We start from the raw sequence: 11933 nt of genomic DNA, 5'->3' as shown, positions 1-11933 counted from the left end.
TCTTGTACTAGTTTTTAGGAATGGTAAGTGTGCACTGCACTGCAGTGTGCACTCAAAAATCCCAATTGCCATGGTTTTCAAGTTGTCTTTGTAAATTTACATAAGGGATAGGAGGGAAAGCCATTAGGGTTTAAGATAAATTTATTAAGAGCTCATAATCTTCTAGACACTTTTCTTAGTGGTATATATATATTAACTCACTGGATGATCAAAACAACCCCAGGGAATAGGTGCTATTATTATCTCACATTTATAGATAAGGGAATAAATGCAAAGAGAGTATGCTAACTGACCCAGTTCCAAGGTCAGCAAACCACAGAACCAGAATTCAGACCACGTTATGTGGCTTCAAAGTCCACTCTCTTAACCACTACACTGTTGTACCTCCCATAAAACAGAAACCAGCACTAAATCTACCCTCATTAAACAAAGCCCAAGCTTGGGCTCTGACACATTCCTTCCTCTTAGAGAAGATGGAGAGGGGGAGGGCCAAGAAGAGGTCATAGAGTCAAAATTGCCTCTTTCTCCATAATTCTGTTTCTAGTAAATGAAATAGTGTGATAAATGTTTCCTTTATTCCCCCATCTGACAGCACACGCCTTTAGCAGTGCCTTTGTAGGAGGAAACACAGCCTGCTGAGTCATCTCTACCAGTTTCTGCATCATGAGGTTCGGAGGAAGCCTCCCATCTGACTACAAACCAGGTTCACAGCTGCTTATCTTAGGAGACTTGACAAGGTCACAGCTTGAAATGGTATGACTATATTATAATGAGAGATTAAGTGAAAATTCATTTAATTTAATAATGCAAAATAATTTTCTTGTGTCTGTTGTAAATAACAGGGTATGATTATCATATATTATTTTAAAGCAAGCCTAATTAACTGTACTTAAATTTTTAGTGTCTTATACTTGTTGATAAAGATAATACAAAGGCTATACATACAAATGTAGATAAGATGTCAAAAATATTTTTTAAGGACAGCCTCACTTTATATTTATATACAATATATCAGAAATGATTATATAATGTCATTTATGAAGACAGGTGTCATTATACCTGGAAATCTGCTCCAATCTATAAAGCCTGTATTCATAAGATCTATTTCTGTATAGAATATGTGAAAGAAACTTTCATAATTGAGTACTTTTTCAGAAAGACTTATTACTGACTCACCAGTTTTACTATTACCCTGCCTTTCTCTTTTAGTGCCTTTGTCCTGAGACCATTTAGTTTTGAAGCTAAAAATAGTAATATTTTAAAAATAATTGAATCATATTTAATAATCAAGCTTATATTCACGATACCACAGAGAATTAAAAATCTTCTGCCTTAACTAATTTTAAATTGGTAATCTAACATGTTTATTGGCTAGACAGATCCTTTTCTTCATTTATAGATTAGAAAGGTTAACAGACACACAGTTGATAAAATTGTCCATTAAGCTGAAGAGAAACATATGTAAATGTAGACAATAATGCCACACAATTTATTTGAAGTTACATAGATATACAGATGTAGAGATCTATATTGATCTATATATCTACATAACTATATATAGTTTATATACATACAACTATATACAAACTATATATATAAAACTATATATAAACAAATCAGCTCACATCCTTCATTTTCTCCACTCAAGTGATTTGATTTCAAAATGCCTTACTCCTAATTTTTGGATATTTAATTTTGTTTGCTCTCCTTTGTTCTCTAGTTTATCAACAGGACAATTACCAGTTTTATAAACCATTTAGTGCATACCTAGAGCTATGCGATGGTACAAAAGAAGTAGTAAACATTACTTAACTCCTTGAGGAGTTTACAATCTAATTAAGAAAATAATATTTAAGCATATTAAGTAACTAGAGAACAGGATAAGACAGTGCCCTGAAACCACTCATGTAAGCCTCAATCCAACAGAGGGGAATCAGGCGTAGGGAAGATAGGTGAGGTGAATACAAATTTATCCAGCTGTATGTTAGTAGCAAAAAGCAGTAATGAATATAGAAATAGATTAGTAATGACTGACAAGATGTTTACACTTATATACTCAGTGGGCCTCATAGGTAACAAAAATAATTAATGGAGACCCTGACACTCAGAACGCTATGCAGACACCTGAAATTTTATTATCACGACATTGGATCTACTCTTTAACAATAAAGGTACTGTGTATGACTTTATATATTAGCAGACATTATGTTTTCCTAAAATCAAAGCAATCAGATGCAAATAAAGGTTCACATTTGCAAGCTGATATACAAAACTGTAAATCTCTTAACATCATTTGGCTCTTGTCTGGAAGTTTTACATCTTTAAGCAAAAAGCTCAGAGAAATTTGAAAGTGTAGACATAAATGAAATGTGTTTCATGTATTGTATTCCACATGAAATTAGCACACCTCATTTATCAAAACAAAATAGTAATCTGAACACTGACTACAAACATTATTATACATAAATATTGCATATTCATATTATCAAAAAAGTGGAGAGACATAATACCAGGACTATTTATATGGGTGTTATTATTACCAAAAATGTATGTAGGAATATATTATGTTTCATAAATATTAACTAAAAAGAATTTGTTAAAAATTTCAAATATGTCTCAGAGATCATATATTTGCCTATACCTATCACATAAAAAGTATTGTATATAATTTGTATTAAGTATTCATTCATTTATTTTAGGAATTATTGCTATCTTTCAAAAGTACGCAAGATGCAACACCTGTAAAATTTCCATGATGGGGTGGTTTACGTGGTTTTTTAAAGACACGGAAATAGAAAAATTGTACTTATTGAATAATACAGAATAGTTATTACTCTTAAAAGCTTTGGAGTCAGACAGGGATTCATAACCTGACTTTACCATTTACCAGCTGTGTGACCATGGGGAAGCCATTACTCTTTCTGGGTCTCAGTTCCCTCATTTTAAAATATGTCTATAAAAATAGAACCTACTTCACAAAGTTATTGTGAGGCTGAATGTACATAAAGCATTTGAAGTGTTTAGCACAGCCTCCAGCACATGACACAAATTGGCTCTCAAATAATAACTATTATAAGAATTATTTATTTTATAATTGAAGTATCTATATCTATATAAATTCATCTCTCTCCCGAAATGTTCAGCCTAGTTTGTTCTACCACAACAGTAAAAAGTATATCATGAAGTCTTACTATATAATATCCATTTTTCTGTGGTGGAATTAAAAAAAATAAGAAAATATTATGGTAGGTTGAGTTAAAGGAATTTGTAGTCAGTTATCCTCTAGAATTGCCAGTTCTAATCATGAAGTTGTCAGCATTTTTTCCATTGTCAGGTCACTCCCTATCCACCATCCTCACCCTCCTCTTGATATGGCATTAAACACAGGAACATGGGGGAGGAGTGGGCACTGAGATGCAGCAGCTGGACTAGAGTGGTGGGAAAGACCCATAGTTTTTGGGAGTTTGTGCATTTGTGGTGAAGTTGCAAAAAGGGCAGGGAGAAGGAGAAGAAAAGCAGCAACAAAGTAACTCCCATGCTCTCCCCTGATTGGTCAGAAAAGTTAATCCACCTCCCCACATGCACCCACTCAGCAAACACGGTTTTGCAGAGGAGGACTGTGAGGTGCGCAGAGTTGGTATCAGCCATCAGCCACTTGTATCCCTGTGTAATTGAGGATGCCCGGAGATCAGCTTCCCACCAAACTTTGCTCTGAAGCTTCAGAGCCAGATATGGACCATCCAAATCGTGAGACTGATAAACCCATGCTCTGAACCTCTGCACTCCACCATTGTGTCTATATGGTTGCATCCTTCTTCACTATCTGTGCCACTATATGGAAATCCTGAGCATCTCTCAGGGCCCTGTCCCAACGCCCCAGGGGGCCTCCCACACATGACAGGGCTCTGCCCAGGCACCTGGGACTCCTCCTGGGACTGACTATGAGGACTGAAACTTCCCTCGTTGGAGAAGGGAATGAGGTATCCCTCTCCGGGACCTCTTCCACTCCGCTCCACTACCTGAGGGCTCTGAGATTCAAGAGAACTCAACACCAAGAAGGACACCCTTCTCTTACCCCCTAGGCCCATCCTCAGTGCAGTCCTCTAGGTTCCTGAGGTTGTGATCAACCACAGGGTCTTAGCCCCACCCCTAGTGGGAAGTGGAGCCTAGGGAACTGCATTTGGAACACACTCCTCAGGGATTCTGGTGCAGGAGCTCAGGGACTTCAACTTGAGAATTAAGAAAAAAAATGGTTGAAAATTTATGACAGACACCAACAGTGACGATGAGACAGGAGGGGCTGCAGGACAGACCTAGGGGAAGGGTCTCCCTGCCTCTGCCAAACGTTCCGATCCCCATCAAGTTCACTAATCTAATTGTAGCAAAGGGGTCTCCCAGGATTGCACTAAGTGCACATGTGTTTCTTAGACAGATAATTGTCAGAGCTCCTTCTAGCCTCATACTTGACTATATTTTAGCTTTCAGATTTCATTTAAGCAGGGATTTTAAGAAGGCTAGTTGGTCGCTGTCCTGAGGGTAGTGAAACGCCCAGAGTAGGCTATCAGGGGGCCTGGGCAGGTACTTTAGGTTGTGTCCACACTGAGACAGCTTCAGGATCCTGGAGCATTGGCCCGGGCTGAGTCTCCCCTTCGCGGGCTCCATCCCCCACCTTCTGCCCCACTCCGACCCCTCCCAGCCTGGCGTGTGCTAACCCCGCACCCCACGCCCGCTCCAAGTCGGCTCCTCCCGCTGCCTCCGCCCTTCACTCGGCCCCCGCGTCGTCCTCGTCCCACACTGACTTCGCTCCCGCCGCACCGCCGGTCGCACTTCCCGCCCTCGGCGAGATCTTCGCCGCCGCCGCCGCCGCGCTCCGCCCGCACTCGGCCCGCACTCGGCTCCCTCCGGCACGCGGTCCTCGCCCGCCCCGGCGCCCTCGCCGCCGCCGCTCCCCGGACTCAGTCGGCTCCGCGCCCCGCGGGCGTCCCCGCCGCTTGGCCCGAGAGCCCGCGCTCCCGCCTGACGCGAGGCGCCGCCGTCCCCGCCGCCACGGCCAGCACGGGTGCCACGCGCCGCCGCCGCCGCCGCCGCGCCGCCGCTCGCCCGCCGCCCCCCATGGCCCCGCAGCAAACAGGTAGCAGGAAGCGGAAAGCGCCGGCGGTCGAGGCGGGCGCTGCGAGCTCGTCGTCGCAGGGCTCGGCGGCGGCGGGCGGAGAGGGACCGCTGCTGCTCAAGAAGCAGAGGGGGCCGGCGACGCGGCGCTCGCTGGTGCCCTACCTGAAGGGCCGCGAGGTGGGCGCGCGGGGCCGCGCCGGGCTCCTGGGCTTCGAGGGCGAGCTGCGCGGCTACGCGGTGCAGAAGCTGCCCGAGCTGCTGCGGGAGCGCGAGCTGGCCCTGGGCACCCTCAACAAGGTGTTCGCGTCGCAGTGGCTGAACGCCAGGCAGGTGGTGTGCGGCACCAAGTGCAACACGCTCTTCGTGGTGGACGTGCAGTCGGGCCAGATCACGCGCATCCCCCTCATGCGGGACCGGGAACCCGGGCCGGCTCGGGCCCAGACGAGCTGCGGCATCCACGCCATCGAGTTGAATCCCTCCAAGACGCTTCTGGCCACGGGGGGCGAGAACCCCAACAGTCTGGCTGTCTACCAGCTGCCCACCCTGGACCCCGTGTGCCTGGGCGACCGCCTCGGCCACAGGGACTGGATCTTCGCCATCGCCTGGATGAGTGACACAGTGGCTGTGAGCGGCTCCCGCGATGGCACCGTGGCTCTGTGGCGGATGGACCCCGACATATTCAATGGCAGCATCGCCTGGCACAACGACGCGGGGCTCCCCGTGTACGCCCACATCCGTCCAAGGGACTTGGAGACCATCCCCAGGGCCAGCACCAACCCCAGTAACCGCAAGGTACGGGCCCTGGCCTTCAGTGGCAAGAACCAGGAGCTGGGAGCGGTGTCCCTGGACGGCTACTTCCACCTGTGGAAAGCCCGGAGCACCCTGTCCAGGCTGCTGTCCATCAGGCTGCCCTACTGCCGAGAGAACGTGTGCCTAACCTACTGCGACGAGTTGTCCCTGTACGCGGTGGGCTCCCAGTCCCACGTCTCTTTCCTGGATCCGCGCCAGCGCCAGCAGAACATCCGGCCCCTGTGCTCTCGAGAGGGCGGCACGGGCGTGCGCTCGCTGAGCTTCTACCAGCACATCGTCACCGTGGGCACGGGCCACGGCTCCCTGCTCTTCTATGACGTCAGAGCGCAGAAGTTCCTGGAGGAGAAGGCCTTGGCCAGCCCGGACTCCTCTCCCGGGCCCGCAGCGAGGAAGCTCAAGCTCACCTGTGGCAGAGGCTGGCTCAACCACGATGACCTGTGGGTGAACTACTTTGGCGGCGTAGGCGAGTTCCCCAACGCGCTCTACACCCACTGCTACAACTGGCCTGAGATGAAGCTCTTCGTGGCTGGGGGCCCTCTCCCTTCAGGCCTCCATGGGAACTACGCAGGCCTCTGGAGCTAAGGATGGCCGCCCTGTTCTCAAAGTGCCCAGATTACCTTCCAGTCCCCTCCCACTTTCCTTCTTCATGCTGTGTTTGTGCTTTTAACTCTGAGTGGGTTTTGTCCTCCAGGTGGAAACTGCCCAGCTTACCTGTGCTTATTTTGGGGCAGAGAGAGAAAGAGAAAAAGCAGAAGTGGTCTTTTGGGCCATCAAAACTTGGCTTTAATATTTATCTGCACCACCCCCCCACCGTCTTTTCTGCCTTCTTTTACAAAGAATTTTGTTACCTAATCCTTATTTTTGTTCCCTCTTGAATGATTCACACATGCTCTTTCTCTGGGTTGATACAGTTAGTTCCCGCTACAATTCAGTACTTTAGTTTTACCATTCAGTACTTTAACAGAATGTTCAGGTCTTTTACACATTTCAGATGTATGATATTTCCAGGAAAATGTGTGCTAAAGAGTGTCTTTGGGGCTGGTCTGAGGAACTACCTGTCATATAACAGGGCAGGCTTATAGCCCTGCTCCAGCCAGAAAATGCATTTCAAGTTCTAGATTGCCACCATTTGGGGCATGTTTCATTTGGATGTTGGAGACTTAGTGTTTGTTGTTTGTATATTGTTGGTGCATAAAATACTTTAAAAATATGTTCTGTTAAGAAATCTTACAATGCTATTCATCCTATTAATCACAATTTTGATTAATCACTAAAAATTAGCATCAATACCCCAAGGCCCTCAGCCTTCTTGTTTTAAGCTGCTATATTATGGTTTGCTTTCTTGGATAGCATTTATGCTGCAGATTTTCAGAGCTAATCAAAACTGGCCTATATGTGGCGGGACAATCAGGGAGGTACATTTTGGGGTAAACAGTCCTTTAAAGTTAAGGTAACACTATCCAGGCAGCCATTTACAGAGAAAGGCCAGCTGTTGTGCTCAATGTAGTAGTTGTTGATAGTTTTTTATTGTATACATGGATAATTCTTTTATCTGGATTGAGTATGTGATGTACTGCAGAAAAAAATAAAACGTTCAGCATTTTAGCAATTCAGTGCTCGGCTAAAGTTTTTGAATGCTTAAATATGTACTTTATGTTTTCTTAATTGTCCTTCTAGGAATACAAGTATCAAAGTCGAAATCTTCCTGGAGAGAAACTGAACTGGAGAGGTTTCTCCTCTTCAGGAAAGAAGCTGAAACATCAGCTATGCACACTTTGTACATTTGTTTCTGAAAAGCAAACTTATGCTACTATCATGGGGTAAAAGATTCAATACCAGTTGGAATACCTTATCTCAATGTACTTGCTATAGGTTAGGGCAGTTAGGTGCCTTGTTGGTTTTTTAAGATGATTTAACAAACTGTTTTTCATTTATGCCAACATACATGTTGTGCTTATAACTACCTACTCAAATATACTGGATATTTGTGTATGTGTATATGTTACTTCTCATGTGAGTAAAAGGCATAGATGTATACCATTTTACATATGCGGATATTTCTAATATTTTAAAGTACACATACCAAGACTTCCCACTTGGTCTTTATTGTTGTTTAGCTTTATTTTAATTTAAATTAAGTAATACATGCACATGACCAAAAACATCACACTTTATAAAAGGTGTACAGTGAAAAGTAAGTTTCACACTCCAGAATCGCTGATCTCCTACCGGTAGATCACAAGCAGTACATTTTGTATGTGTATCTACTTATAGTCTATACATAGATAAGCATATATGTGTATGTATGCAATTTTTACACAAATGATAACATGCTGCACATATCTGTGCCTTTTTTGCCACAAAATCTTAGAGATTATTTCTTACACATATCTACCTAATTCATTTTAATTGTATAGTATTCCCCTGTATGGTTGGAACATATTTTATTTATTACACCTTTGATAAGCATTTATATTGGTTTTAATTTTCTGTTACTATAAGCTATTCTGCAGTGATTACTTAGGTGCATACATTTTTGTGCACATATCTAAATATATCTTCAGGATAAATTCCTAGAGATGGAATTGCAGGGTCAATTATATATTTGATAGCCATTGCCAAATTACCCTCTAAAGAGGTCCTACCAACTTAACCTCCCATAAATAATGTATGCATGCATGCTTCACCACACCCTTGCCAACAGTACGTCAAATTCTGTGCTCTTTGCCAATCAGATACCCTCTTGATCTTGATCTTGATCTTGATCCTTTCTTTCTAAGCCACTGTGGCTGAGTTAATTAGATTTGTGGTCAGAGTACCAAGTAGGTTCTGAAACAAAGATCAAGAATATGAGGAAATGAGGGGAAGCAATAAAAATACTGTCAAACCAAAGGCAGAGAACATCTACAGTTCAGGCTCACATATCTGGAGATGGATTACAAAGACTACATTCCTTAGATACATAGCTGGACCTAGTTGAGTTACCCAGTTTATTGCACCCTGGTTTCACTTGGATTCAGTGCATCAGATGTCACTGAAGAAAATCCCAGTAGGATATGATGAGAGTCTGAACTAGGATATTTGAGGTCAGTGTGGAGAGGGAGAAAGTTATTAGAAAAATGAGGGTGAAACAAAGTAAACAAACAGTATTTGGTATTTCATGTGGAGGGTGAAGAAAGCCGAAGAATTTAATTTAGGTGGACTCTAAGGCTCTGGCTTGCATGTAAATGAACACTGGCAACAAATGACTATAGAGAATATAGGCATAAAGGATGCACATGGAAGGTGATCAACTCGACTGGGGACATGTTGAATTTGAGGTGCCTATGTGACATCAGGAGAAGATATCGAGTGAAGGACTATGTCCCAGAATGAGATTTCTCACTGCTGGGAAGATGAGTTATATGAAACGCTAGGAAACTCACCCTGTTATAGGCAGGCAGAATAGAAAAGCCTATCAAAGATCCTAAAAAGCAACGAAGAAGAAAAAAAAGGGGATATAAAATAGAAGATGCTTATTTTACCCAAATGCCATGACCCCATCAATCTGAGACAACAAAATATTTCTTTAATACTAAAATTATAATAAATTTTGAGTCTCCACCTCAGTCACAAAGGGCAGTTTTTCTCCTGGATATCCTCCCTAAGTATTTACCAAGGACCTCGCCTTGGTCCACTAACTAAGCTTCTTCATTGGTCAACTGCTGGTACCTTCTTGGAGAATGAAAAGTCAGACCTTTGTCACAAAGCAGGACTTCACAGTTAGTGATTTCTGGACCACTTAGCCTGCTGGTCTGAGATGTCTCCAGTGCTCCCAACAGCCTGCTGGCAGCAGCATCCCTGGCAGCCATGCCAAAGCCCTGGCAGTCTCACAGAGCTGGAGCATCACCTCACCACCAGTTGCTAGTAGAACATATTTGAGTTCCCACCTCAATGCCACAGGTGCAGTCTCTGATAATTTTCCCAGGTTGCCAAAGGACAAAGGAGGTGTCCAGTGGAGGATGTCCCTTTGCTCAGCATCACAATCCCAAAAGCACAAAGAATTAGAAGTGAGAAAGAAGAAATAGTCACAGGCACAGATTTATTAGGCCAGTAAATGAAAAATCTGAGTGGAGAAATTATCAGAAGATACAAATAACTAAACTTTTTCCAAGAAAAAATGAGAAACAGATCATTAACCCTAGAAAACTGTGAATGTTATGTTTTTAATCTGCCCTTTCCTCCAAGAAAATCACACACATAAACACATAATTATAAACATAATAGGCATGCTAGGCTTGATAGTCTCACAAATAAAGTAATTTTGAGCAGCTTCAGAGCATAAAAAGAAAAGTTTACTCTTTTCTATATGAGGCCAGCATAATATTAATAACAAACATGACTAAAACTGCACAAAATGAAAAGAGATCAGTTTTACATATATAGATAAATAATGCAACTTATCCTTTAAAAACCCTGTGTATCAGTGTATTAAAAGGAAACTATATCATGGCAAAGTGACGCTAGTTCCTTGAACACACAAAGTGAGAAATCTTTCATTGCAGTGTATCGTATGAACAGGTCAAGTGAGAAGACACATGTTTGTGTTAATAAATTTCAGTAAATAACTTAATAAAATCCTACTACAATTCTGATAGGATTCTTAGTAATGTGTGAGGAAATATATTCTTCATATGGTGAGTGTGTGTGTCTGTGTTGTGTTTCAAACCTGAACCAGAATCCTCTTTAAGTGTATAACATCAGAGGAATTCCTATGAAAGTAAGGAACAAAACAAGGATTCTAAAAATAACCACGAGTATTAAATATTATTATGAAGAGTCTAGATACAGCAATTAGAAAAGATAGTAAAATAAAAGGTATAAATATTGGAAAAGAGAAAACAGTTATAATTATTTGCAGATGATAACTGTATAAAAATCCAAAAGGGCCAACTGAAATATTTGTTAGTAACATTGAAATAATTTAGTAAGATGTTCAATTTTTAAATTAATATATAAAAAAATCAATATTTTTTTATTTAGTCAGTCATCAAATATCTTTTGAATGCTTAACCATGTACCAGGCACTGTTCCAGGTGCTAGAGGTACTATGTTGAACAAGACAAGCAAGCCATGCCCTCACAAGGCTTGCAGTCCATTGAGAAGGAAAGAGACAATAATCATATAAACTAGTAAATGTGTAGTATGTCAGATGGTTATCAATGCTAATAAATAAATCAGGGTAAAAGAGAATAGGGGATAAGAATTCCAGGGGAGATGCAATTTTATTTTATTACTTTTTATTGAGATATACTTGACATATTTTATTTGTTTCAGGTATACAACATAATGATTTGATATGTGTATATATTGTGAAATGATCAACACAATAAGTCTAGTTAACACTCATCACTACACATAGTTACAGTTTTTCTCTTGTGATGGGAACTTTTAAGACCTACTCTCTTAACAACTTTCAAATATGCAATACAGTATTACTAACTATAGTCACCACGCTATACCTTACATTCCCAGGACTTATTTATTTTGTAACTGGAAGTTTGTAACTTTTGACTCCCTTCACCCATTTCACCCACGCTCAACCCTCCACCTGTGGCAACCACCACTCTGTTCTCCGTATCTAGGGGTTCATTTTTTTTTTTAGATCCCACAAATAGGTGAGGTCGTATAATATTCCTCTTTCTCCATCTGACTTATTTCACTTAGCATAATGCCCATGTTGTCACAAATGGCAGGATTTTCTTCTTTTTCAGGGCTGAAAAATATTTCATTTTTATATACATACCAAAGTTTCTTTATACATTCATCCCATCGAAGGACACTTAGGTTGGCTCAAGGTTTTGGCTATTGTAAATAATGCTGCAATGAACATTGAGTAAATGTTTTTGTTTCCTTTGGATAAATACTCAAACGGAATTGCTGCATCATATAGTAGTTCTATTTTTAATTTTTTGAGGAATCTCCACAGTGCACCAATTTACTGTCCCACAAATAGTGTACAGGGGCTCCCT

The 11933-nt window shown here is 42.0% G+C and overlaps 1 protein-coding gene across 1 annotated transcript; it reads left to right on the top strand.

Annotated features, from left to right (window-relative positions):
• Nucleotides 1–4686: 4686 nt before the first annotated feature.
• Nucleotides 4687–7535, top strand: DCAF12L2 (DDB1 and CUL4 associated factor 12 like 2). Its single transcript, XM_023633733.2, has one exon. It carries the CDS (start codon nt 5113–5115, stop codon nt 6502–6504), a length of 1392 nt encoding a protein of 463 aa, XP_023489501.2. The 5' UTR covers nt 4687–5112; the 3' UTR covers nt 6505–7535.
• The last annotated feature ends 4398 nt before the right edge of the window (nt 7536–11933 follow it).

The sequence above is a fragment of the Equus caballus genome, chromosome X (assembly GCF_041296265.1).
Source record: "Equus caballus isolate H_3958 breed thoroughbred chromosome X, TB-T2T, whole genome shotgun sequence".
NCBI classification, from domain to species: domain Eukaryota; kingdom Metazoa; phylum Chordata; class Mammalia; order Perissodactyla; family Equidae; genus Equus; species Equus caballus.
Note: the sequence above shows the minus strand (reverse complement) of the source record. Positions and strands in the feature narration are given on the sequence as shown.

Excerpts from the sequence above, each read along its gene's own strand:
- DCAF12L2 (XM_023633733.2), top strand. The coding sequence starts at position 5,113 with ATGGCCCCGCAGCAAACAGGTAGCAGGAAGCGGAAAGCGCCGGCGGTC.